Source organism: Lachnellula hyalina (assembly GCF_007821495.1).
Source record: "Lachnellula hyalina strain CBS 185.66 chromosome Unknown contig00169, whole genome shotgun sequence".
NCBI lineage: Eukaryota > Fungi > Ascomycota > Leotiomycetes > Helotiales > Lachnaceae > Lachnellula > Lachnellula hyalina.
In genome coordinates, this window is record NW_022157283.1 from 38,981 (window position 1) to 66,194 (window position 27,214).

General features: G+C 47.3%; 8 protein-coding genes and 1 non-coding gene across 9 annotated transcripts; 5 read left to right on the forward strand and 4 right to left on the reverse strand.

Moving 5' to 3' along the window:
- Positions 1 to 82: 82 nt before the first annotated feature.
- Positions 83 to 2,866, reverse strand: YJR098C (Uncharacterized protein; the record flags this gene model as incomplete). The annotated part of the gene is made up of 1 exon (XM_031152704.1): positions 83 to 2,866. The coding sequence occupies one exon, from the start codon at positions 2,864 to 2,866 to the stop codon at positions 83 to 85; it is 2,784 nt and encodes a 927-aa protein (XP_031002428.1).
- A 1,752-nt stretch (positions 2,867 to 4,618) lies between these two features.
- Positions 4,619 to 5,348, reverse strand: LHYA1_G007779 (uncharacterized protein; the record flags this gene model as incomplete). Its single annotated transcript, XM_031152705.1, has 2 exons — positions 4,619 to 4,756; positions 4,809 to 5,348. The coding sequence occupies 2 exons, from the start codon at positions 5,346 to 5,348 to the stop codon at positions 4,619 to 4,621; spliced, it is 678 nt and encodes a 225-aa protein (XP_031002421.1).
- A 3,846-nt stretch (positions 5,349 to 9,194) lies between these two features.
- On the reverse strand, positions 9,195 to 9,340 carry LHYA1_G007780. Its single transcript has one exon. It is a non-coding gene; the product is annotated as a tRNA-Thr (tRNA).
- Positions 9,341 to 9,636: 296 nt separating this feature from the next.
- On the forward strand, positions 9,637 to 9,959 carry LHYA1_G007781 (uncharacterized protein; the record flags this gene model as incomplete). Its single annotated transcript, XM_031152706.1, has 3 exons — positions 9,637 to 9,682; positions 9,739 to 9,854; positions 9,906 to 9,959. Coding segments are annotated over 3 exons (216 nt in total), but the record flags the coding sequence as incomplete, so codon positions are not given.
- A 276-nt stretch (positions 9,960 to 10,235) lies between these two features.
- SAP18 (Histone deacetylase complex subunit) lies at positions 10,236 to 11,026 on the reverse strand (the record flags this gene model as incomplete). The annotated part of the gene is made up of 2 exons (XM_031152707.1): positions 10,236 to 10,884; positions 10,941 to 11,026. The coding sequence occupies 2 exons, from the start codon at positions 11,024 to 11,026 to the stop codon at positions 10,236 to 10,238; spliced, it is 735 nt and encodes a 244-aa protein (XP_031002416.1).
- Positions 11,027 to 11,397: 371 nt separating this feature from the next.
- prp18 (Pre-mRNA-splicing factor) lies at positions 11,398 to 12,485 on the forward strand (the record flags this gene model as incomplete). Its single annotated transcript, XM_031152708.1, has 2 exons — positions 11,398 to 12,114; positions 12,162 to 12,485. The coding sequence occupies 2 exons, from the start codon at positions 11,398 to 11,400 to the stop codon at positions 12,483 to 12,485; spliced, it is 1,041 nt and encodes a 346-aa protein (XP_031002417.1).
- Positions 12,486 to 16,367: 3,882 nt separating this feature from the next.
- pac1_0 (pH-response transcription factor) lies at positions 16,368 to 18,276 on the forward strand (the record flags this gene model as incomplete). The annotated part of the gene is made up of 4 exons (XM_031152709.1): positions 16,368 to 16,502; positions 16,551 to 16,754; positions 16,807 to 16,891; positions 16,973 to 18,276. The coding sequence occupies 4 exons, from the start codon at positions 16,368 to 16,370 to the stop codon at positions 18,274 to 18,276; spliced, it is 1,728 nt and encodes a 575-aa protein (XP_031002419.1).
- Positions 18,277 to 21,475: 3,199 nt separating this feature from the next.
- Positions 21,476 to 23,431, forward strand: rcm1 (25S rRNA (cytosine-C(5))-methyltransferase; the record flags this gene model as incomplete). Its single annotated transcript, XM_031152710.1, has 2 exons — positions 21,476 to 21,676; positions 21,740 to 23,431. 2 exons carry the CDS (start codon positions 21,476 to 21,478, stop codon positions 23,429 to 23,431), a joined length of 1,893 nt encoding a protein of 630 aa, XP_031002420.1.
- A 1,186-nt stretch (positions 23,432 to 24,617) lies between these two features.
- Positions 24,618 to 26,641, forward strand: FUB11 (Efflux pump; the record flags this gene model as incomplete). The annotated part of the gene is made up of 4 exons (XM_031152711.1): positions 24,618 to 24,902; positions 24,957 to 25,760; positions 25,866 to 26,223; positions 26,325 to 26,641. 4 exons carry the CDS (start codon positions 24,618 to 24,620, stop codon positions 26,639 to 26,641), a joined length of 1,764 nt encoding a protein of 587 aa, XP_031002418.1.
- Positions 26,642 to 27,214: the final 573 nt, after the last annotated feature.

The following is a 27,214-nucleotide window of genomic DNA, read 5'->3' on the forward strand; positions in this document are numbered from 1 at the left end:
TGCCCAGGTATATACTTGTATAGATCTCTCATCTCTCACCTCCCAACTCCCATCTCTCATCTCTCTCACCCCTCGTCCCTCATCAAGCATCACCTTTTTCCACCACCCCCAACCCAATCCCCTTCGCCCTTCCCTTCATAACAGCCTCCATCGCCATCCCGACCGCATTTAGATCCCCAAGTAACGTCACATGTCCCCTATCACTGTTGACCCTCCCTCCATACGCAACCTTATAACCCGGCGGTAGCATTGCTTCTTTGGCAAGACACACGCCGTCACCACTAGCAAACGACAGATTATCATAGACATCCGAGCACGGAATGCCTTCTCTCCCATCAACCTTGGCACCATTACACGTTGGGATACCCTTCCCGTATATCAGCGCTAGTGGAGGGTATCTATTCGTCTCCCCCAGTTCAGGCTTGTAGTGGCATTCTTTCTTGAACTTAAGCGTTTCGGCGAGTGTACGCTTCAAGTAGGCGATGGCTTTGTCCCGCGGTAGGGTAACGGCTGTAGAGACGGATTGAGAGGTGCTTTGGCCCTTGTTCATTGGGTTGCTGTTGCTGCCCATTTGAGGCGCGAGAGTGCGGTCGTTCCCTCCTTCGAGATTATGCAGGATGTCAGCTGCACGCGTAGTCTTCGTGGGTGGAGAATGGCTTCTATTATCTTCGAAGCCATTGGCGGGAAAGTTTGGCGAATTGGGGCTCGAGACTGCAGAGATTGATTTCTTGCCAGGTATTGGCAAATTTAAAAGACTACTTGACATGTTGAGTAAGCTACCAAGGGCGCTGCTTTGTTGATTTCGAGGGGGTAATGGCTGGTCAGTGCAAGGCGAGAAGCGGTACTTGATCCAATCATCCAAGCTAAAAAAGTCCACCGGGTACTTTTCTTTGGTGTTTATGTCAACAAAACAGCTGCCATCTTCAGGCAGTAAGACAAAACTTGTTCTTAACGTAAAATTGACTTGAGCTGTGAGGACCCGTGAACTTAACAAAACAGCATCGCCATTTCGTATTGGGCCCAGAATGTTCACACATGATTGGGGCACACCGGCATAGATGACACCGGAAAATAGCTCTGGGCACTCGTTGACCACATGGCGAGTGATCAAACCGCCCAGACTGTGTGCAATAACCAAGGCACCACCGTTCCCTTTGATTGAGTCATCTTTTGATGGTTGATTGGAGGGCAATCCCTCCAGGAATTTCTTGAGTCGTTTACTCAACAGATGCGGACTTAACCGCCAATCATAACCATAGTCCCAAACTCTCAACTTGCCATTCTTCGCATTCTCGCATTCGCTCAGGCGCTTGAATAAACGTTTCGATATATCGACGGGGCCGATATTTTGAAGCATTCCCGATGGGTAAATTGTCTCTTCCATCCTCTCTTCGTCTTCTGGGTCAAGGCCTACCTCCAAATCGACTTTCCGAATATTTAGACCCACTTTGACAGGGACCCAGACTTGACGTTGCGTTTTCGCTGACCGGAGTATCGAACCTCTATAGCCACCCATCATCACTACGTCTCCAGTGAGAGTCTCCATGGCCCGGTCTAAAGCACTAGAGCCATCGCCAAGAGGTCTAGCAGTATCAATAGCCGCCTCTGGCTGCGAAACTGCAGCCCCAACCATTCCAGAGGCCACGGTAGGCTGGGTAATTGCGCCAGAAGGCTTCTTCTTGGTTATAGTTCCTGGTAAAACCCCTGGTAACATATCAGTTTCTGGTCTCCATCTGGCAGGTACATTGTTGACATTCAAAAAGCTCTTGTTGAAACCGAAACTGGAAACACGGGGCATACTTGGAATACTGGGCATGCTTGGCAACTGTGGCATCTTGAAGCTAGATCGATCCTGTAAAGAGTCCCTGATGGCTTTCACACGTGAGTTGACTTGATCATGTTGGCTTTCGAATCGAGTGTCATCACCAAGAGATGAGGCCCTTGATAAGGAATGGTAAAGTAATGAATCGTTCGACGTTGATCGCCTTACAGCTTTGGGTCTTTGGGTTACTGTGGCACTTTGCATTGTTGACAGATGGGGCCGAGCTGCGATTATGGGTCCATGGGCATGAGGTTTAGTAGTAGACTTGCTAGGCGGAGATTGGCTACTACAAACAGACATGGTAGCTGAGCGAGCAAACCGGCCATACCTAGACTCATTCGATGGAGAAGCATCTCTGGAGCTGGGCCTTTGGGAACTAGATGATCCAAAAAGGTTTCCCACTTGTGCCATAGAGGGCAGACTAGGTAAGAACTTCTTCAGTGCCTCCGTACTACCAGAGCGCGACCGAGTTCTGGCACTGCTAAATACGCCTGCCAATGATGATTGACTTTGCTGTACGTTAGGGACTTTCGGGGCTGCATGCCAAGGTGATGGGATGGCTGGCGTCTCGAGTCTGAAGGGCAATTTCTCTAAGTATAATCCATTTTTTGCAGAACCTCGTTGTACTTTGTCTGGTCCAGCTTCTCCTGAATCTTCATCACTTGTTGGTGGTTCGTATACCGTTTCTTCTACAGGATCAATTCGATTTTCGTTCATGGCCGTGGCTGGAGGTGTCTCTACGTCGCTATCGAAAAAACCCCCACCCTCCTCCATCGCAGCGGCCTTTTCTGTTGCCGGTGTATTTGCAGACCTGAGTCGGGTTGCAACAGGGCTGATGGCAGGTTCGATGAGAGACCAAACATCTTCATCTTGGAACTCGGAAATGGTCATATCTTCTGGAACTTCATACGATTGGATCGGCAGTTCGAGGTTGGAGGAGGATAGATTGGATGGAAGTTGCGTGTGATTTGACGAAGTTGCTTGTATTTCAATGTCTTCGATTGAGTCCCGGCCCATCCCGGCATGGGTGACGTGTTCTGACATTGTTTGTACCGCGGTCCGGACAAGTTGGAACAAGGCAGCGCGTGAGAAAGCGAGGAGGATCGCAAGAGGCTGCGCGCGCCGGAATACACGGAATATGTGTACTGAAGCGATAAGCCCGTATCCACTAATGAAAAGTATCTCCAGCCTTGCCTTGTAGCCATATAGGGCCTGCTGCTATGGATTAATCATATCAGCCGCGTGCAAAACAATGGCCCGTGAAGGTGGATGGACTGTTGTATAATTTTTTGTTGTGGTTTCTCCCTCGAGGTTGATGTTTGCGCCTCATTGGCTGCCAGGAAGGAGCGAGGCTCATCATCGCACTTGACATCATCAAGAACGGAATATCGCCTCCTTCCACAGGAAGCCATGGCACAGCCATTCAGAGTGTTGTTGATGTGTCCCGAACACGAGTGAGTGTACACGTTGGACCTCACTCAAGCGAATAGGTATTCTTGGAGTGTCCAAGAGGTGTCAAGTTGACCTCAAGACTTCGCAAGGCTGAAACTAATTGACATCAACCGAGGCTTGGACTTGAGCTTGAGGCTTGGCTCTGGTCACTCATCTGTGTCTTTCTGTACCCAAGGGAGGGACGTTGAGATTAGATCCAATCAGAGTGAGCCGCCAAGATGTAAACATTCATAAAAGATCATGAAAATGATATTTGCAGCTGTACTTCGTTGCAGTCACATCAAGTTGCAAACAGGCTGAAATTAAATACCCTCTCGTCGCGTGGTTGAAGGTCGTTTGATTGTTATTGTATTTCAAAGAGTTGTAAATAAGCTGACCCCATCGCCGACGGCTTACCCATTCATCCTTACAAGTATCTTCTTACCCATCTTTCGTCTTCAGCCTGGAAAGTTCCTACAAGACTCAGATCATCAGATGGTCAGCATATGGCCAGCGACAACCTTGGAGAGTCTCTCAGGACGTATGTGCATTCATTGAAAAGATCGAACAGGGGATGTAGCCAATGCAGTCATCTGTTAATACTCGTATACGGCGCTGTGCAGCTTCTTCTTCAAGACACCACCACAGCTACCATAAGCTGTTGAGGCAAGTCTTCAAGGGAGTCTCCACGTGATGTTACCCTGAACTTCCCAATTCGCAAGGTCTTTTTTTATTCTTGACCCAGAGTCCAAGTCTGGACCATGTAGCACATCTTTGATCGACACATCATCATCAATGATTTCCATCACATCATTTTTATTCATGGGCGGGGTGCAGGAACAGGCGACTTGTTCAGGAAGGTGAGGGTACCCTGCTTCAATCTCTGCCGTCCAAGGTCACACTTGGCTACCGTTGTTCCACGAAAAAGACCGTAATCTCCGGCCAACCTGCAAGCAAGCATCTGTACTACGTACTCGCAAAGTGGGTAAATTCCTGCAATCAATCTGGGGCGCCCATATTTACAAACGAGCTCATGAACTTGGGTGACATGTTTACGATTGGGTCCATCACGGCAAGCAATATTGTTTAGTCAAGCAAGAAGTGAATGTTTTATCTGAGAATTTGAATTTGGTACGAACTGGAGGATCAAAGCTATAACCCAATGATACTTACTCCAAAACGTCCCAGACCAGAGCCTGTCTTGGATACCAAAGGCATCAATTAAGAAATTACAAGAATCTAAGCCACAATAGTCATGTCCCATGCCTTTCATGGTTTACAAGCAACGAACACCCCTTTTCGTTAAAGCCATAGCCTGACCCCGCCAAAGCTGGTTGAGTAAAGGCGTCAAATACAACAGATGACTTATGCGAGGAAGAAAGCAGCGGCACCGGCAAAAGCAGCGAAGCTGAATGATGCCGAGAGACCAGATGCAGCACCAGTGAATGGGGTGCCTGATGGGGAGGTGACGGGAGCACCGGTGGCGACAGGGCTGGTGGCGTTCTGTCATCGAGTTAGTATGGTTTCTTGGACAAAGGTTGAGTGAGAGTATTACCTTTGCTGGGGCAATGGAGCCGGTTCCGCTGGCAACTGGGCCTGGGGCTCCAGCAGCCTTGGAGACAGTTGCGACAGTTGGGGCAACGGTTACAGTGCTGTAGATAACAGTTGGCACACACGATGAGATCGTGATGGTGGACAGAAGAGGGGCAGCTGGTGCTGGGGAAGTGGCAGCGCCGGATGAACCAGTAGCTGTGGTAGCTGGGGCGCTAGCAGCGGGGGTAACATATGATGGCTTGAAGGTAGCTGGCGCAGCTGGTGCGGAGCTGTTGACAAAGGCGACGCTGGAGACGCTGGCGACGACTGATGGGTAGCTGCTGACCGAGACCACGGTCGAACGAGCTGGGCAGTTGGTGATGTCTGCAGCACAGCTGGTGATGGTGGACGACACGGTGACCTGGACGGTCGAAACATCAGCGGCAGATGAGACAGCCACGGCGGTGGTAGCCTGGATTTGTCCATCACCGATCTGGGAGATAGGGGCAGTTGCCATGACGGCGGTGGCCATGAAGGCAGCGGCGGCGACTGAGAATTGCATCTTGAAAGATTTAAGTTGAGGTGAAAAAAGGGTGAGGTTTTTGTTGAGTTGCTGAAGAGCGGTAATTAGATAATTGATTCTTTAAAGAATGGACGACCGAGGTCAAAGGGTATCAAGGAATTGATGTGAGTTGAAGATTGGCTTGTTTGGCTGAAGAGGAAAGAAAGAAGGTAGAGGATTGAGAACAGGCTCCTATAAGTCTCCTGGGAGATTACAGATGTGGGCCCGCAGGGAAGAAGTGTCCCTTGTCACTCAAATACCCACTACGCTCAAAGAACATGGGGCAAAAGGAACATCATTTCCATGTTGATCCCGCAGACGTGGAGCCCTGGCTTGCGGCGGCAAATCTGCAACCATCCATGCTCAACGGTGCACCAAGGGAATCTCGCGAATAGGGGCTAGTGGGTTCGACGGGCCAGTGACGGCTAGCCTTCTGAACGTCCGATGGTGGAAGTGCCAGATTTCGACACATCCCGCCAATTACACAGCACAACGTCCATGTGTTCATCGAAACAGGCTTCGCGTGGCTGAAGATATTCTAGGGATGTGGCCCACCGAAGGAGCACCGGTGAGGGTCAAAGGCTCCGGAACCCTGTCCCATTAAAATGCTTTGTCGCCCACTAACGCAGGAACACAACAGCCGAACGTGGCACCAGCCAGTCAGATCCGCCCTCTCCAACTTTTCCCCTGAGCAAACTGTAAGGGAATAAGAACACAACTTGAGTGAAAAAGCGGAGAAGCCAATGTATTGTTTCCCAGTTCACCCAGTAATTTACTCCTTAATCTGGAAGCAACGAATCTGCGGTCACGCTCACGTTGCGCATCAACGGAGAGAAAAGGGGCTTCAAAGGCTTTTCTTTCACTTGCGAATGTGAGTCGTCAGACTCGTCACCGCTTGCAATCGCAACTTTGCTTTTCAGGATGCGGCAGCTACGAATAGTTGCCCAAATTTAATAAGATCTCCCTTTTCTTAATTTCAGACGAAAACTAGACTGGGGTCGGCTTTATGCGGAGCCACTGGACCCCTGAACATGGTGAGACCCTGGAAGGATGGTGAGGGGCTTACTTCGCATATTTGTACCTAGGTTTTCCCTCTTAGAAAAAGGAGAAAAGCTGGGTTCTCCAGGCGGTTCTGTGGTCAAAACTCGTCGTTGTTCTGCTTGTTCTCTCAAAATTGTCAATGCTGTACCCTAAAGACGCCATAACCACCAGTGAAACTTTGGCTCAACACTATTCAAGCCACCTGGCGCAAGGCTTCGGGTGGCTGGATTTCTAGCCGCAATTGTTTTTCGCTCACCAGACCAAGTTACTCGTTTATCGGACCCTGAACCAGTCGCTGTGCTTGAACCACAAATACTGGTAGGGTTTGGCTTATGTGGTGATTACAAAATTAGAATCAAAATTATAGCAGACGTATCAGGCGCTGAACTGTTCGTCTACGCCGAAGTTTGACAACAAATTAGTGACGTGATGATGCTAGAGTTGTGATTTGCTGTGTTAATGAGAAGGATTTGTACAATCTAGTTAGCGTTACGCGTAGATTACCAAGTACTTCGCCACAATCTTTTTGCCCACATTCGTCAAAGCTTGCCAGGATTGTGAATTTCTCTACGCTCCATAGAAGGTCATGCTCTCCTTTAGATATGTTTGACGATTGATCGTTGTCTGAGTAAATGTTACAGAATGAAGGATGTCAGCATGTGACTTATGACTAAACTTAATCGCTTATCGAAAGGAGGGGTTCGTAGAGGGGTCATTGGTTGTTCAGCATCTGTAGAAATGGACTTTAGCATGATATATAGAACGATAGTTGGATACGAGGTAGAAGTAAAAGATACAAGAACATAAGTTGAAGTACGGACGATGGAAATTTAAGAAGATATAATAGCGGAAGATAGTAAGGGGGTGTTACAACTAGTAATAATCCGGAATAGCATTAGAGTATTTTCTCTTTCCTTGCGTTTGCTTCTAGTTTAGGAATTTTTAGTCGTTCAGAGTTTAGAAATGATAGAAAGCGCCTTTTAAGATATTTAGAATTACACTTCCCTTTGGATCATTTTACAAGTCAGTGATATTTCATTAGAGCTTCATCTTTACCTATGGGAAGTTATGATCAAATATATTATAACCTTAGCAGATTAGTGTAAAATTCTACTGAAAGATTAACTTTAGATATTTTGCTAGAGAGTAGACTCCTCCCTAATATTATTCAAGTCCTATGTGCTGTAACGTCCATCCCTACGTGGTGAGAAACCCACGCATCTGGTTGTATAATACTACTTCTGATTCAAAAGACCAAATTCGAATTGAAGGAAATGAGAGATGATTCTACTCTTTTGTGCAACAGTCTGATATCATCCGCGCAACTGGTGCCCTCCATGGTACTGGCGCATCGATCACCCGTGCCACTTCTGGCTCTTGCTCTGGCTCATCTGCCTCCAGCGCAGCACTCTTACGCTTCCATAGAGCAGGGAGGAATAGCTGAAGTGGCCATCGACGCCATCGACGGGGTGATGGACAGTATGACTATAAGTCTAGTATTTTCTCTCTGTAAATCGAATACTTGTGGAGAAATAGCTATGAAAAAACAACGGCATTTTGATTATAATACTTTTCTTCATAATCTCGCAGAGTGAGTCAGTCATATTGTAGCCCTCAGAGCCTTCTTTCATATATTAACGATATCCCTCGACCTACAGCACCACTGTCGATCTCCTTTCGCCGTCCAAACTCGTATGAGCCTTCCACCAGTAGCCCCCATCCAAGTATGAGCCCTATCTTCCCTCACTCCTGCCGAACCCGTCCAGGCGACCGGCTCTCAGTTTTCTGAGAAAAGCTTGCCATAACAAGCGTTGCAGCGAAGGTCGGTCCATTGATTGTGGTATGTAGCCACAAGCTTCGCTGTCTTCTCTGTGTTGCAAGACCGCATGTGAAAGGGGTGGAGGAAGAGAGGCGATGCAATATCATTTCTCCTTTAGGATCGTAAACCTTGACGACTTCGAATTTGGAGGGTGGAGCGTTAGTATGATCGCTGTCCTTTTTAGGAACAGCAGAGTCTTCGTGACTGTCGCGGTATTGGGAACCCATAGTTCAGTGTCGATTAAGTTGGTATAGAAGTGTAGGGCAGACCGTCGAACCTGAGGTATCAGAAACAAGCTGATATTGCTATCGGCCTATTTGTTGTTTCTAGGGAAAATTTGACTGCTGTTCTACAGTGGGTAGTACGCTGTATATATAGGGCCTATAGGCCCTATACATTCCTAGGCTATTGCATTCCAACACTATTTCCATACAGAAACTGGCAGGTATGGGCAGTATGTACTGGATAACAGCCTAACGGAAAGGAAGCATTAGGCACGAGAATGGCCTCGGTGTGGCAATAGAAATGTATGACTTCCAGCAAAAGGCTTTGGGTAAGTTGGATAATCTGTCTCTTCAAATTATTGGCTCTTGATATTTTGTATCTACTTCTTCCTGCGGTTCAATCTCTTTTCCGGTATGTCCATACCACCCCCAATCTGATCTTCAGGATCAAAAGACCATCTAATAGAAATTTTATTCTCGAGCCATATAATTAGAATCAGGATTTAGGAAACCAGAAAATTAGCATAAGGTATACAGCTTTCTGTTCAACCCGCCATTCCTGCCTTCAAGAATCGAAATCGAAGAACGATAACCTAAGAAGAAAAACATCCCTATTTGGACATCTAACGCCGCCGACACGGCGCAGTGGTAGACCAACGGCGCCCCCCACTTCCCCTGACCATCTCCTCAGGCCAACGGGTACCACTAAGCCTCATAGTCCATCTCAAAGAGATAAAAAATATAAGCAAAAAATATATGTCTTGCCGACACCCAGAATTGAACTAGGGATCTACAGATAATTATGGTTAGATGAGTTTATTGAACATCTGAAGGTATATTATTTACCTTCGCATTAAATGCCAAGAGTGGTATACAAGTGCGACGCGTTACCACTGCGCCATGTCGGCCAGAGTTGAATTTGTGCAAAATTGCTCTATTTTGTTATATACACATAACAAGCCATCGGTAATACCTTAGAATGCGGGAGGGGAGCTGCGCTGCGCTGCGTACCGCAACATGCGTGCTGACTAATCATTGCTTCGCATCACCGCAGCCCCAGCTTTAACATCACGAAGCTCAATCCTGAACCTCACCTCCATAACCCACACAACTCTCCCACCTCGCATTCAACACAATCATCATGGCGGGCCACGGTCACCACTGTACGTCAATCCCATCCTACGACGAAGATCCATGCTAACAGTCCGTCTCAGCCGTCGCGCTCGACCCGGCGTTGGTCAAATACAACAGTACATCCCCCTCCCCACACGATAACGATGAAGCCATGATGCTAAAGAAAGGGCAGATATGGTGACCAATCGACACAAGTACTTCAGGTGGACTGGTCGGACTGCGAGAATTACCTTTGCGTACATGATTGCGTTCCCGGCTTTGATAGGGTATATCGCATATAAATACGAGGTGAGGACGTTTTGGGAAGCGAAGGTGAGGACTTGACTGATATTTTATTAGGGAAAGTTTGAGATGAGGGGAAAGCGTAGAGGTGATACGATTGTGGAATATTAAAAGGGAGATGATGGCATGGGTTGGAGGAGATGGGCTGTACATATGCGGAAGAACACCATTCGAGACCTCAAATCAAACACAGTATTGGACGAATGTGATCAATGGATTCGAATTGCACTAATATTGCCATAAGCGGCATTCTAGATATGCCCTGGGATACTTGCCTAGCTGTTTGAATATGTCCTTTTGACTGAGACTCCGAGAAGCCATCTAAGTTCCCGTTTCTCTGTAGTTATCCGGTGTCGTTTTAGTATTGGTATCATCAAGTGTGTTCCTTCAATATCTGCCCCTTCCTCCTCCCCCAAAACCCCCTCCAAAACCACGTCCCCTCCCTCCCGAAGGCCCCTCAGGTACTCTCTCCCCTCTTCTCCATTCACCAGTCGGTACAGCGCCTTGCCCAAAATTGCCACCTCTCATCCCACCTCTCCCCCTAAACCCGCCATTAAATCCATTCTCCCTCGGTCCTCCAAATCCTCCCCCACCACCCCTCGCAGCCCCCGCTGGCGGCGGTGCAACCCCTCCATTAGGCAACGGCGGCAGTATAGCACAACTAACATAATCCCCAATCACAAACCTCGCATCTTGCAGTGTCTTGTCCGGTTCTCCTCCTAGAGGACCGGCCACTGGCCCACCAGCAACAATGCCAGCCTCTTCCTCATCAGGCAGAATCCCCGGTCCACCATCCCCAATCACTATACTGCCCAAATCCTTCGTCATAAACCGAGCTGCTCCTGTCCCCTGTCCCGCATTGCGTGTATCGGGGTATATGAGGCGGAACGCGAGACGTGTGCCGATTGCTGGGTCGGGGAGTAGGGAGGGCAAGGCGGATGTTAGGAGGTGGGAGAGTTCGCGGAGCGTGCATGTTTGCCAGGTGTATATTTGTAAATGTGGTGGAAGTTCAGACAAGGAAGAGAATTCGTCGGTTCTGTGTGAATACATCAGTATTCGGTGCATTCGCGGACGAGGCTGAAGACTATTTACCTATGAAATCCGCCGCTTCTGTAAAAGAGCTTTAAGTAGAAGGGTGTGGTTTGTTGGCGGTCGACTTTACCCGGAGCTACAGACATGGTGAAGAGTAGTATTAGATGTGTAAATTGTGAGTTTACAAAAGCATTTTTGTGTTGAGGAATGTTTGAGGGGTTCCGGCGCAAGGTGGTCGAGGGTTTGAGGCTGAAGTTTGTGAGTCGCGTCAGTATTTATTTTACATCGATTGTCAAACGGTTCCATACAACTACAAACCCAAGCTTTTGTCTGCCCAAACCCGAACAATATTTCGTGAGACTGGATTTGAAAGCTCGGTCTCTTTCAGTTGAATAATACTAGCTCGAGGAGTGAATCTTGGTTCAATTTAGTACGGGGCGCGGAAACCCATTTTACAGCACCCAAAGGCACTCCACCACATCTCCGCCGAACCATCCTCTATACATCAATCGCAACCATGGATTTTGCCTCTTTAATGTCAAAGGAGATATCTAAAGCTCGCCCTTCCAAAGGCGACTCCAAATCCTCCGTCGAGCCCCCCAAAAAGTATATGAAGCGGGCCGACGTCGAAGCAGAACGGGAAGCGCAATACCACGCCGAGCAGCGCAAACTCGAAGAAGCAAAGGCTAGCAAGCTTTCAGAGAAGCGAAAAAGAGAAGAGGATGAAGCGGATGCGAATATAAGGCGAGAAGAGAAGCGCAGGAAGCTTGCAGAGGAGAGTAGACGGCGGAGAGAAGAGCAGGAGGCTGAGGAGGAGAGGGCGCGGAGAAAGAGATTGGGCTTACCGGAGTTGGTGAAGGAGACGAGCGAGGAGGTCGAGGTGGACGATATTGCAGACGAAGAGCTTGTGGAGAAATTACGGGGCATGGGACACCCGGCGAAGCTGTTTGGGGAGAGTCATAAGCAGAGGTTAAGGAGGTTTAAGAAGTTGGGCGTGGTTATGACTGTGGGGCCCATTCCGACGAGCTTGGAGTTGGTGGAGGAGAAGGATATGAAGGTTGATACTGTGCCCAAGGATGAAGAGGGCAAGAAGTTCTTGTTTAGACAGCTGGCTTCTTATTTCACCATGGTGATTAAGGAGTGGGAGGAGGCTTTGGACAAAGAGAAGAGGGATACGTTTGCGAGTAAGGCGGCCTATAATGCTATGGTGCAGAGTAAAGAGAATATGACACCGGTAAGTCTATCCCAAGGTCATCTACGGAATCCTCTAACATAATTCAGCTCTTCCGCAAATTCGAAAAAGGCGACGTCGATGAAGGCGTTCTCGAGCCCGTAGTTGAAATTGTCAAAGCAGCCCAAGAACGTCGCTACGTTGATGCCAACGATGGCTACCTGAGACTCAGTATCGGCAAAGCAGCTTGGCCTATCGGAGTTACTATGGTCGGTATCCACGAACGTAGTGCTCGAGAGAAGCTGCATGAAAGTGATAAAGGCCACGTTATGGGGGATGAGGTTACTAGGAAGTTCTTGCAGAGTATCAAGAGGTGCTTGAGCTTTGCACAGGTTAGGTGGCCACCTGAGGATATCAGACAGCTGATGGGTTGATCAAATAGAGCAAGACTTATCGCACTGCGCGGACCCATTGACGTTTTTTATTATTCATCATTTCTCTCAATTGGGATCTTCATTTTTATATGCATAAAAAAGGGACCCGGACGCTCCGTTGCAAGACAGCGATAGATCAAAAGATTCAAATGCCACAGGAACCGAGCGGCACCTGGTCATAAAGACATGTACTTCTCGTTTCTATGCTTTTTCGTTAGTGCTTTGAATGGCGATTCAGCCTACTATTACCTTTCATGAAGGGAAACCCCCAGAGTAAGACGCTGTGCTGCCGTAGGTCCTTATAGCATTAATGATTGCGTTTTATTAGAACACTCGAAGGTTTCCAAACCTCTGCGAGCTTTTGTCTCGTGCCAAACCTGTAACTTCCAGAGCAACGAGGTGATCTATATGATTGGGAGGCACCCATGGTGAAGCCATTCGGAGACCGAGGAGTTGAAAACTACACACTACATAAGTCTCATATGGATATTTATTTTCCATGTAGTGAGCCATGCGATTGTTATTCATTGACGACAAACTAGCACTTGACAGCAAAGTCGGCACAGCCACTCTATCCCATCTCCTAGAAAGTTGCCAATACCATAAAAAAGTAACTCGTGACATCTCCCCCCCCCCCCCCCCCAAAAAAAAAGTTATATCCACCTACTTGCTCCTACCTTCAGCTAGACGCATATGGGTATTGCAAGGCATGTTAAGGTGTTATAATTATTATCCTTTTCTTGGTCTATAGAAGGACAGCCCGGATATTAAACATATTAGGGGAAACTTATGCAGCCCTAGGAGGCACAAAAACCATTCGCAATTTCATCTGAACGCCTGATATATTTGACGGCGAACTTATTACGATTGACAGCAAACATACACAACTGCCTATGATATCAACAAGTCTACCCAATAAACTAGATTTCTCAGTTCCTAAACTAGAACTAGAACGCTGGAGAAAAACTTCATTACGTGGCGAGCAACCTGAAAATTACATAGTCTTCTGCTCTGTTTTGATGATTGTTGCGTCTTTGCTGCCCTTCGTATAGTGCGTATAAGCATTATATACCCTTCGCAAGCGGACATGTGTTTAGAGCAAGTGGTAGCCAACAATAATGCATGAGGTCTAGAAGTGAGTTTCCATCAGATTGCAAATGCTTATATATATATCAATTACTTCAAGCCATTCTATCTTGCCACATCATGCAAGCGACTGGAAAGTATTATCAACTATGTGTTCTAGAATGAAACAATATCATAAGAGAGAGTAAACTTGTAGTATTGTTTGGGAAATGACTTCAGCAAACCGGAGCAAGATCAAGATGGACGTTTACTTGAACATGGCTTTATCCGAAGTACTTAAAGCTGACAGCAAAAGTGGGCTTGACAGCAATTCAAGAAAAGATAAGATGATAGAGAAACACACCATACAAGATTTTGCAGAATAGGGACCAGTCTACTCGTACTGGAAAAGTTCTCAAAGTGCAGCAGCTTTTCTTTGAGCAAGATTTCCCAACGTACTTCTGTAGTACTTTCAGATGGTGTTATGTTGATCTTTCTTACTTCCTATAAGATCTAACTATTCCGTACTTTATAACCCCAAGTCTCAACAAATCACAAAGTAAATGACCCGATCTTTCTGCATATCATTCACTCCCAAAACTGGAGATTTCCTTCCCTAGTACCAAGGTATAAAAGAAACAACCACCACCGCAAGTATATGGAGTCCAAACCCTAATAGTACTAGAGAGCGATTGATGATCTGGCTGGCAGGGGAAATGAGGCTAGTATGACACTTATATATATATACCAACTTCCCACGAACTGCAGATGCTGAATTTTGCACAGGCCTTCGAGGGAAGTAGAAACCTAGCAACCGATAAAGGATTGTGAATAGATAGACGAAACCGGTATTTGACAGTAAACAATTATATGACAGCAACAAGCTGCGAGCTTTCTAAAATTATCCATCCCCACAGCAGAAACCGAGAATCTGGCGCATCATCCCCAATTGGTTGAAGTTTGGGCAGCCTTAACTTTCCACCTAGAGTTTGTTTGTTCCTTCAACTGGTATTCAGAATTGCACCTTCTCCGTATTCCTACGAATTATAGTTGGTGCAACAACTTATAATCATATTTGCAATTCCATATACTATACTGGTATAACACCTGCTAGCAATCTTGCCAAGAAGCACTATATATATATATATATATTTATCCTCGCTTCAAGATGTAGATGTACAAGGAAGTAGTACATATATGAACTTCAGTGTGCATATATAATACATAGCAAAATGCACCGACAGAAAGCCAAGACAAGGGGGCGAAGCGATGAAGCACGTGATCTCGTCGTGATGCAGCCAAACAGGATAGCCTTGCGCTTTTCTACAGCTTTAAGGCTTGAAGTGATATTTGTAGTTCCTTGTGAGGAGAAAAAGCTATTCCGATTTGTCATCCAGCTCACTTGAGATAATAGGGCTGTGTTCGTAGCTCGCAACGATATAGGTCTTCTTCTCCATATGGAAAAAAGGAATACCAAACCTAAAAAGCAAAGAAATCTGCAACTAGGAGAAGAAAATTAGCGTTTCTGACAATGCTTCACATCTTTATGCATGTAGAATGCACAAGCTTTACACTCGTTAACCATAAAAGGCATCTGTCGAATTCAAATCAGGATCCTCTGATCCAGGCTGTGCCCTCGCGATTTCCAAGAAGCCCACCAGCCAAGAACTTGGCAACAAGCTTGGGAGGCCGAAAGGGAAGGAGGAAGTTCTTGTCCGGCGGCAAAATGGGGTGGAATTTCTTGGGGCGGAGGGCCAAGAGCCAAGGGCTGGGCATCAACAGGAACGCTCTCCAAAAACCCCTCATCTAAGAAACAGTGCCCCCTTTTGAACTCTCGGTAAACAATCCGAACTCGAAAGGTAAGAGAACGGAATATTGTACGAGATGGGCAAGCATCGTGCTTTTGAGATGTAGGAGTTGACACACGCAGTGAAGACGCTCGCGACTAATAATATCCAAGCATTAATCATTCAGATACTGACAGTAATACCTGAGCAACGACAACTGACTTGCAAAGCTCTCAGAACGAACTGGTGGAACATTGTGCACCTTATCTTTTGGCGCCATCTTTGAACAGCTCAATCTACGATTCGTCATCACCTCATACCTAGTACGCAGTACAGTACGATCGATACCTTCACACACGTGGACTGAAACGATATATCTCTGGCTGAGGCGTCGGAGGGAGTTCAGCCAAGGACCTCCGTGAATCTTGGCCCTCCCTCGGGCTCGGAGCGCAAGACTTTCCGCATAGAATAAGCTCAAACAGGTGGGTCCCAATAGTATGTCCAGGTACGCGGACGCACGGGCTGTGTTATTTGCCAAGAGCTGCTAAATACTTTGCCAAGACTCAATCCAGCACATGATGCTAAATCCACAACTTGGTGTGGGTGAATGCATAGAAAGCGAGCTGGATTGGCGCAATGGATGGCGAGATGGTGGCTAAAAGATACACCTAACTTGCTCAAGCCACGCCTTCCCTAACCCTAAAGAGAATTGCCAAGACCTGCCAAGCCGCTAAATAACAGAACGAGTGGAAACCAAAGAACGTTCCGCCCGGCGGCAAGTATAAACCCCAAGACATTCCCCCAAATCCACTTGCACCCTTCTGGTGTTGTGTAAAGATTGATCTCACCTCGGCTTGTCTCTCTGTTTTTTCTATTTACTATTAAGTCTCGTTCATCGTTCAGCTGTGCTTCATAGAAAGGAAGCACCTACACCGCAGATCGTATCCACCGCGACTCCAGCTTTTGCATCGAGCTACGTAAACGACTCTTGTTGATTGGCCGCCCCAGTCTATCATCAACTCACCCCACCATGTCGGTGCCAGAGCAGGAAACGCCGGCAACTACTCAAGCAGAGGCTCCTCGACCAGTTGTCACGGCGGATGACAATCTGTCGTGTCAATGGGACAAGTGCAGTGAGAGATGTGTCTCTCCGGAAGCTCTATTTGTAGGTTATCAAAGTCTGGAATTTTCGCCGTTTTCTAACCTGCATTAGGACCACATCTGCGAGAAGCATGTTGGCCGAAAGAGCACGAATAACTTGAACCTCACATGCGGCTGGAATTCATGCCGTACCACTACTGTCAAGCGCGATCATATCACCTCCCACATCCGAGTCCACGTCCCTTTGAAACCTCACAAATGTGATTTCTGTGGAAAGGCCTTTAAGCGTCCCCAGGACCTGAAGAAGCACGTAAAGGTACATAATCCCCCAAGTAATTACCTACAAGTCCTTATTCTGATTCTTATAGACTCATGCCGACGACTCGGTCCTCCTTCGATCTCCCGATCAGGACGGTCAACGATCCGGCTATGGTCAAGGCCAAGGCGGAAAAGGTATGTAGAACAACTACTGGTTGTACCCCATTCACACGTCTGACAATGGAACAGTGGTCGCTAACCTGCAAAATCTTGCAGCTACTGCAACAGGCTACTACGATCATGGTGCTCAGATGCACCCCGGCCCGCCACATTACGGCCATCCTCAACAGGGCGGCCACAATGGATACTATGCTCCTCCACAACAATCTTCCTACGGTCCCGTCTACTATCCAGTGAACCATGGTGGCGATCTCGGCCAACATGCAGCCTTCGACAGCAGGAAACGTGGATATGAAGCTCTAAATGACTTCTTCGGTGATGCCAAACGCCGACAAATTGACCCGAATTCCTATCAGCAAGTGGGCCAAAGATTGATGGCTCTGCAAGGGAACATGATGCACGGGGGAGCCCTTGGAGAATATATGCCAGCTGGACCTCAACTAGTTTCAGTGGATGGTCACGGGGGACACGGAGGCCCAATGCCCCAACATCAATACGCTCTCCCACCGATGCCGAACTTGAGAACCAAGAATGATCTGATGAACATCGATCAGTTCCTCGAGCAAATGCAATCGACTGTCTATGAGAGCTCCAACGCTGCAGCTGCAGCAGGCGTTCAACAGCCAGGTACTCACTATACGCACCAGGCTGTCAATTTTAGACAAAGCCACTCGCCTCCCCAGACTGCTCTCCAAGGTCTTGGTCACCACATGAGCTCCCACGTCCCTTCGTCACATGTAACAGCACCGATGATAGCGACCCACTCCTCGCAGTCAAACTCAGGAACACCAGCTCTAACCCCATCGAGCTCACACTCGTACACCTCAGGACAATCACCAACCTCATCCCACGGAATGTCTCCATCTTCAAGACACAGCTCAGCCACCTCAGCCGCCTACCCAAGTCTCCCCGCAGTAACCGGAGGCTACTCTCCTCACTCAACCACAGCACCAGCCTCCACCCTCGGCACAAATTTCGATAGTGACCAACGTCGCCGCTACTCCGGCGGCATGCTCCAGCGAAGCGCCCATCCCCGCGACATATCAATGATGGACACATCCTCAGATGACTCCCGCACGCCCTCACCAAAAGAAACAACACCCCGACCAGAACACAAGTCCACTCTCTCATCCAACATCGACCCCGCTCTCTCCGGCATTAGCTCTCCCAGCGCTCAATCCGAGAGTGGCGACAGCGCCAAAGATCGTGCTGAAGAAGCCTGGATTGAGAATATTCGTGTGATTGAGGCGCTACGTGAGCTTATCAAGGACCGACTGAGACGGAAACAGTATTATGAGGAAGGGAGTGAGGATATAGATATGAGTGGAACGACTGATAAGGTGTCGCCGGAGAGGAGTTCGGAAAGCTTGTACCCTATTCTGAGGTCTGATGATGAGTAGTTTTGATGTTTGTTAATGAGCTATGATCTGGCGTTTATGCTTATGCAGTGGTTTTGGTGGAAGGATGACGATTGATGTAAAACGGATACCAATGCTGTGCTTCTAGGTTATGGACAGTAGAATTTGTACATGTTTGATCTTCACTGCCCCTTTACTATTATGTGCTTTTGATTTCGATCGACCTTTTTTCATTAAGCCAGCTCACTTGACTTCCACCTCAACTTCCACGATCACTAGGTATTTATAACCTGCAAAATAAATGTCAATCAGAGACAACGATGCCTGATGCGCCTCATACTACGCCTGATCCTATCCTAGGCTCATTACCCGTGATCATATTGCTCCTCTAGACCTATACCTTATTCGTCGTAGTAATTTGGCAGGACTCGCACGTTTATATATAGCCAAGAGAAGAGGATATAATAAATTACCATGTCTAAGATCCAGTAACGGGAATTTGATATAAGTCCGAAAAGTATCACTTATGCAGAATCTTATCGGTCTTGACTGTCGATAAACTTGACAGTGAGAGCAATATTGACAGCAAGTAAATGAATGTAATGTTACACGTCTAGGTATTCATAGTAGTCTTTCAGTCTGTGGAAACGGCACGCCGAAAACATATGATTTTGATTTCCAAATCCATGAGACGTAGCTTCTAGTCAGCCATCCTCTCCATAAAGGTATTACATTATGCAATCTGCCTAAACGTTTCATCTCTATATATGTGAATCCTAGATATTAAATAGTCTTTAAGATCAAGGTTTGGCGGGGAAATGTGTCTTCACCAAGTGTGTAGAGAGAACAGTGCTTAGATTAATAGGTAATTAGAGGGATGCATAGCAACTAATTGTTTAACTTGATGGATTAGCCTTGAAGTAAGGGCCAATTGGGGTCGAGGGTGTATTTGAATAGAATTTACTTAAAATTCGAAAGCCTGCTAACACCCTTTACTGATGATCTCAATAGAGCTGAAGATTATCTCAAGGATAGGTACAATGGCGATTGGATTTCTGCGGAGCTATGCAGAACGAAATCTCACTATATACCCGGCCAAGTAGTACTTCGAGGAGGGAGCGTGAGGTCCGTGAGGTCCGACTAAGTTCTGCAAAGGAGAGCGGGGTCCATGGAACTCAGATCACTTTGTGGAGGTCGAGGCTTGTTTATAAGGAAGCTTTTTGGAATCATTGAGTCCAGTCAAGTCGAGTCAACTTGGTGTAAAAACTTAGTGGAATTGACTGAATGTCTCGAGTAAAATATTGACAGTAAGTCAGTACTTGACAGCAATACTTCTACCTTTTGAAAGCTCTGCATCGTCTGATCAAATTCCGATGTTATTACGTATACAAGTTGTGCTGGATTTAGCTTCCATTGTTGAGACAAATCATCTAAATATTGGGTGGTTTTTCTTTGTTATGTCCGATGAATAATGACCGTTTCTACTTAGAAAAAAAAGTAGTTGAAGATATAGTAAGAACTGGGAGGAAACACTAGCTCTGTGGGCTTGAAATTGGGCTCATGCAGGAGTCAGGGGCTACTTCGCTTCCAGAAACTTCGCGGTACGATATGTGATATTCGTGACTTCAAGACTTACCACCAGAATCTCTATCCCAGCGCTTCAATCTTCACAATCTTCACATCCCACCCATTCAGCAGAATGTCCCAACCCCAAACAATCCTACCAGTCACCCACGACGAAATAGTCTACACCATCACAAACTTCCACGCCTTCCTTACCACCCACCCTTTCCTCCCAGCATCAGCAATCAAAACCCCACCACCAGAAGGCTGGCCCGCCGAACACCGCGAGACGTTCCGTAAAATGGGTAAATCGCCCCCTCGGCTCAAACAAATACCGTTTCGCTTCCCAGATCTCATTGATACGTCTCTGGTTTAGCGGCGAGATGTAGTTTATAGGCTTGGTGTCGTGGAACCATTCCCAGGTCAGGGGGTCAATATAGGGGAGGTGACGGAGGATGTCTGTGACTTGGGGCAGAGGCTGGGTGAGAATGCATTTAGTTTGACGGATGGGAAATTGTATGGGGTTTGGGTTTTGTTGGATGTTGAGGCTGGTATGTTTTTGTTGAATTTTCTTTCTGGGGAACGGGAGTTGTTGAAAGGGGTGGTTTGGTTAATGGTGACAGGTACGGTTACTGAATACTCGGTTTATGGTAGTCCTGCATCGAATGTGACGGAGGAAGAGTTGGAAAGTGATGAAGTTTGGCGGCTTTTTCGTACTACGCCTATTAAGGAATTCTTTGCCAGGTGGATAGAGAAGATGCAAGGGGAAGGGCCATCTGAGTAGTGGTGGTTGTAAGTGTAGCTGGGTAACGCTATATCATGGTTGATTCGGTGCCCAGGTATTGCACAGTTTCTCACTAGTGAATGTTGCGGCTTACAACTTATAGGCAAAGTGATGCTTCTCCAATAAGTAAAAGCAGAAAGCTACACTCGCATCCAAAGGATCCAATAGACCACAAGTTCAGGGACAGAACTGGGCTCTACTTGGCTTGAGCTGGTGGTGAGAATGTCCGAGAGAAGGCTTTTCCGGGGGATGGCAGCTCACCAGGTCCGGTGAATTCTGACATTTGAGAGGGCTCAAAGAGCATCGTTACGAATGAAGCTTCGCCTAAACAAACTAAAAGTAAGACAACGACTATTGCGAACAAGATTCCGGCTAGCTTTATACTCTACCATAGAAATTATAGAATTATAGAAATAAATCGAATATTTTTCTAATTTTACCCTCGACCGTAGATGCCTTTGACATTTCCTATCATAATTTTCCCTCATATTGTCCGTCTGACTGATCTTTTTCTCTTGACAGCAGAGTATATATAAAACTTCCGCAGCTTTAGCCGAAGCTAATCAGGGGGCGGGGAGGAGGTAAGGCTCAAGTGCGTAAGAAGAGATGATATCCGATTTTTGATTCCAATTGTTCATTGCAATCGATATAAGTTCAAGGCTCATTAGAGACCCGTTGAAAGTCCCATAAAATGCAAAAAGAATTCCCTTTTCAGAATGCAAAATGTACATGTCACGTGCACTGCGTCGGTGTTACTCCGCGAAACTTTTTGCAGGAAAAAGTTAGCCGTAACAACTCCAACACACCCACGAATTTTCCTGCTCCTCGGAATTGCGGTCAATCACTCTTGAACTGTACGTAGATGGTTGAGGGGTTTAATAGAGGTCGGCCACAATGTCTCTATATCACGAAACAGCCGAGTTCCTGACAGCGCCTACCAACGTTGGGGGAAGTTTGAAGTCACGAATTTTCAGCAAAAAGGACCTAAAATCACAACCGGCCCAGATTTACGCACTGGCCATCGAGTCGTGTAAGTGGAGCTCGGTTTTGAAAGAGGTCATCGAAAAGGCCGATATTTTACGTGTGGAGCGGAAGGTGAGGCTAATAAATCTTTCTATCTCGTGCAGTACTGAATTTCTACTAAACTGACCTGCCTAGCTTACACCTGTACTTTCTGTACTTCTTGTTCACGATTTCCTCTTGGCGAAAAGAGGCATTGCACTTCCAGCAATTCATGGCCTCAGAAGTTCAGTGGAACGTCATAAGGGAAGGCTGCAATCCGAATTCACGAAAGCTAGACTTAAGCGGAAATTGAGCTCGGTTGAGGCGCTGAAAGCTCATATCGAAGCTGGTCTGGAGAATAGCGCTGATACTTCCGAGGCACCTTATCCACGATGGGTGCGTATCAACACTCTTAAGACCGAGCTCGAGGATCAACTTGAGACGACGTTCGCCGGATATGAGCGTGCTACCACTGTTGATGCTGTACGGCAACGTGGGTCGAAGCGGGTATTTATTGACGGCAACATTCCGAATTTAGTCGCCATTTCGCCAAGTATCGACCTCTCCAAAAGCGACGCATACAAATCTGGAGCTATCATCTTCCAGGACAAAGCATCATGCTTTCCGGCATATCTTCTTGATCCACTGCCGGAGGATGGCGACGTTATTGATACTTGTTCGGCACCTGGTAATAAGACTACTCACATTGCTGCCATTCTGCTTTCTCATAATCCGGAGCCGGAGAAGTGTAAGCAGAAGATTCATGCTTTCGAGAAGAATAAGGGGAGAGCAGAGACTCTTGAGAAAATGGTCTACCAAGCGGGGTCAGATGGTTTGACGAAACTTCACCCTGGACAAGACTTCCTCAAGACAGATCCCGAGGCACCGACTTTTAAGAGAGTTGGAGCCCTACTACTAGACCCCAGTTGTTCTGGAAGTGGCATTATTGGAAGGGACGACATGCCTGAATTGCACTTGCCGGTTCTTAAACAAAAGGCAAGTGCGGATTCGTCAAAGAATTTCAAGAAAGGCAAGGTCACGAAAGCTCCTGAGCCGACTGAACAGACCCGGAAGCGCAAGCGTGAGGAACCCGAAGAGCCGCTGGATGTATTGGTTGACGATGATGGGATGGTCACCGCTGTCGATACCGAGGATGAGTTAAAAGCTCGACTAACAGCTTTATCCAAATTCCAGCTCGAACTACTACTTCATTCTTTCAAATTCCCATCCGCACGGAAGATCACGTACTCCACGTGCTCCCTTTACGCCGAAGAGAATGAAAATGTGGTCAAGCAGGCGCTTGATTCAGCGATTGCCAAGGAGAGAGGATGGCGGATTCTGAAGCGTGATGATCAGATCAGGGGAATGAGAGAGTGGTCAAACCGGGGATCGCTGGACGCTTGCGATGGGAATACCGTGCTTGCGGAATCCTGCATAAGGGCCAACAAAGGCGATGAGTATGGCACTATGGGATTTTTCCTTGCTGGATTTGTGCGAGATCTAAAGGTGCCTGAGAACATCGAGGCACAGTTCCTTCGAGATGAGCAAGGTCATCTTGTGAGAGATCTGATGGGCTTCCCCGTCAAAGCCGGATCAGAGGACGAAGAGCCAGCCACGAACTATGTCACCGAGACCAAAATCGCTGAAGATGAGATGGTGGAAGACCAACACGAATGGGGTGGCTTTGATGATAATGAACAGTCAGCTCCTAAGCACGAGGTCAAAGCCGACAAGAAGCTTCCCGAGAAATCCAAGAAGCAAGAAGTAGATCGAGCTAGTAAACACTCACACAGCGCTATCAGGAACCGCCAGGATCTGGTCCCCAAGAAGAAGAAACGGAAAAATTGAGGGGGGGAGTGGGATTGAAAGGGTGGATTTGTAAGTATGTCAGTCCTAAGCCTCGACGCTCTTGATGGTAGGTTCCCGATTACGATTACGGAGTAAATAGAAGCGGTCTCAAAATCGCAATAGGTCTCTGTTGCTATATCATCTCCTGATATGCTCCACTTCGAGCACGTAGAATAAGGTTATATGGAAGCTAGGATATACCCGTAGGTCTGGTTTGGTTCCTCATGCAGCCTACTGCCATGTCGTAGTTCGCTCTATAGTATACTGCATTCCGCGTGCAGATTGCAGATCGCAGATTGCCACGGTAAATTTAGGCTGGATGTAGTTTATGCTTAAGTGGCACTTGCTCGTCACTTTCTTGTGTCGTTCTCTACTCTGAAGAAAGGTCGTATGTTTGTGGCTAGAGGGGGAATAGTGCAATACGATTGAGTGTTCGGACAGAACCTCCGACCCCGTCTTACTTTATACGAAGGAAGTACGGTACTGTACTGTATTGTATCTATTCGTTAAGTCCTTGTCCTTTCACCGTCACGCTAGCCATACCCATGTAAGCCACAGGACGCCACGAATCCACGATCGGGGTAAACTTCGTAAGTATCCCCATTGGGTTAGTGCCTTACTGGAAGCGGTAGTCTATTCTCAAACAGCCCCAAGCCCGCGTTTATGCAACCTCGGTCTCGGCCTTTCAGCTTAGGTGCGAAGGTAGAAAAGATGGGATGAAAACGAAACGAAACAAAACAAAAGACGCTACGGAAGAGCGGCACGGTCGGCCTGGCTCGCATCATTCTTTCGACATTTGCCTACGGAGTACAAACCCAAGCTTCTCTCCTCTCCAGCCAATAATGCGCAGTGCATCCCTGCCATGCATTTGCGATTGTGAAAACTATGCACGTCCGTGCTTTTGTAAGCGGTGCATAAAATTTCCAAGTTCCGAGGCTGTGGATAAGGTCATGTTAAAATGGAATGATAAAATGTCATGGCTCCTGCTGGCTGGCCACGCCAATCTCTTCCTCATTTCCTCTCTTCAGACAGAGGTTTGACTATGTTTTGACTTCTCTTCCCACCTTCATATTGCTTTTTCCCTATCCTTTCCATATATACTTTCTAGATATCCGTCCTGTAGACTGGACTGGAACCTTGCGTTTTTAAAAGCTGTTCGCAGCCTTGACAAGGCTTTATTTTAACCATGGCGCAACCAAGTTCCTCATCATCGTCAATAACGGCGGGGGAAAATCATCCCAACCGAGATGTGGATGTGGATTTGGAGGCTCAGAGTGTACAGGAAGAGGCTTCGCATTGGGAGCTCGTTTTTGACCAGACCCATATAACCAAACATATTCTAGAGTGGGACTACAAAGGATCAGGCACTGAGGCGGACCCCTACATTGTGGAATATATACCCAACGATCGCAGAAATCCCATGAACTGGACGGACCTGACAAAATGGACCATCACGATGCTAGTAGCAGTTGTAAGTCTCAAATCTCCCACAGAAAGCCTTCTATCATTCTAATTGCATCGACAGTCAACCCTTGCCGTTGCCTTTGTCTCCTCTGCATACTCTGGTGGCATCGATGAAATCATGTTAGAGTTCCATGTCGGCTCAGAAGTCGCCACTCTCGGCCTCTCCCTCTTCGTCCTAGGCTTTGCAATTGGACCCTTGATCTGGGCGCCCATGTCTGAGCTCTGGGGCCGCCAATATCTGTTCTTCGGCACCTACATGATGCTCACAGTCTTCAACGCCGGGGCCGCGGGTTCGAAAAACATCCAAACACTCATCATCCTCAGATTCTTCGCTGGATCATTCGGATCATCGCCGTTAACGAATGCCGGAGGTGTGATTGCGGATATGTTCCCTGCGAAACAGCGGGGATTGGCAGCGGGTGTCTTCGCCTCTGCACCGTTCCTTGGCCCGACGCTGGGACCGATCATTGGGGGGTTCTTGGGCGAGACGAAAGGTTGGAGATGGGTCGAGGGGCTGATGGCTATCTTCACTGGCGCTTTGTGGATCATTGGCGCTTTGACGATACCCGAGACGTATTCTCCTCTTATCCTTCGCAGACGCGCCAAGCAGCTGAGCAAGCAGACGGGCAAGTTCTATAAAAGTAAGATGGAGCTTGAGGGTGGGACGAAGACTGCAGGTCAGGAATTCAAGACGGCGCTTTCGAGGCCGTGGGTCTTGCTCTTCACAGAGCCGATTGTTTTTTTGTTGAGTGTTTATATGGCCATTATATACGGGACTCTGTATATGCTCTTTGGGGCTTTCCCGATTGTTTATCAAGAGGAACGTGGATGGAGTCCGGGTATTGGGGGTTTGAGTTTCCTAGGTGTAAGTCACTTGTTCCCGTTTCTTTAGGATGCGAGAAATGTTTCTCTTGATGCTACAGTCACTTGATCTCCTCAGATCCAGATAACTAACATCTCATCTTTACAGGTAATGGTAGGCATGATCCTAGCCGTCATCTACTCCATCTGGGACAACGGTCGCTACGCCCGGGTCGCGGAAAAACATGGAGGCCACGCGGCTCCAGAAGCCCGACTCCCTCCCTCTATGATCGGCAGTATCTTACTCCCCGTCGGCCTCTTCTGGTTCGCATGGACTAACGGACCCTCGATCCACTGGTCCGTCTCCATTATCGGTGCCGCGCCCTTTGGTTTCGGCATGGTGCTGGTGTTCTTGAGCATTATGAACTACCTCATTGATGCGTATGTGATTTATGCGGCCAGTGTGCTGGCTGCTAACAGTGTGCTGCGGAGTATTTTCGGTGCCGTGTTTCCGCTTTTCACTACTTGTGAGCTTATCCTTTCTTTACCTTTTTCTTCTTCTTCTTCTTCTTCTGTATGGATGATGGGAGAGGAAGGAATGAATACCTTGCTAACGGAATGGATTTAGATATGTTCCAAAACCTGGGAATCCACTGGGCGTCCTCCGTCCCTGCCTTCCTCGCACTCGCATGTGTACCATTCCCCTTCCTGTTCTACAAGTACGGAAAGGCCATCCGGTTGAAGTGCAAGTACGCTGCTGAGGCAGCAGCGGTTTTGGACCGCATAAGAGGGGCTCAGGATAATGGGGATACGACGGACAATGGGACGGACAATGAGGGGAAGACAGATGATGAGAAGGAGAGGACGGATGGCGATGATGAAGTGGACAGCGGGGTCCAGGGGGGTCGCCAGGAGGGTGTGATTACGAATAAACCGACTCAATAATTTCGTTTTTTTTTTTAAACCTGTTTGGGGTGGTATGGTATAGATGGTAGGTTTAGATTTGGCGTTTGTGCTTTCTGCATAGCCTAGATGGATGTATATCTTGGGTAGGATTAGAATTGGTATAGAGCATCGGTAAAGATAAAAAATGTAAAAGATAATATTAATAGAATATACTCTCCTCAAAACGCTTGTAAACCGATTCAAATGGGGGTCTATAATATAGATTGTGCATGAAATGATATATACCTATAGGTATTATTACGCGGTTCTGTCTTTGCATTATTACGGTAATCGTCCCTTGCCTGTCTATAGCTGTTAGTCTGCCACAGTTGCAATTTACAACTCTCATACCCAGTCATTAGTTATTATATCTAAGATCTTACAACGTGCTCAATATACAAGCCATTCCCGTAACCCCCCCACTCCCCAAATATCATCCATCCATCTCATATCCCCCATCCCTAAACCCTAACCCCCTACCCCTCCTCTTCCTAGCATCATCCCCCACAACAACCCTCCCCGGCCTCCTCAAGCCCCTCAACGCACTCTCCACCTCCCCCCTCACCATCCTCC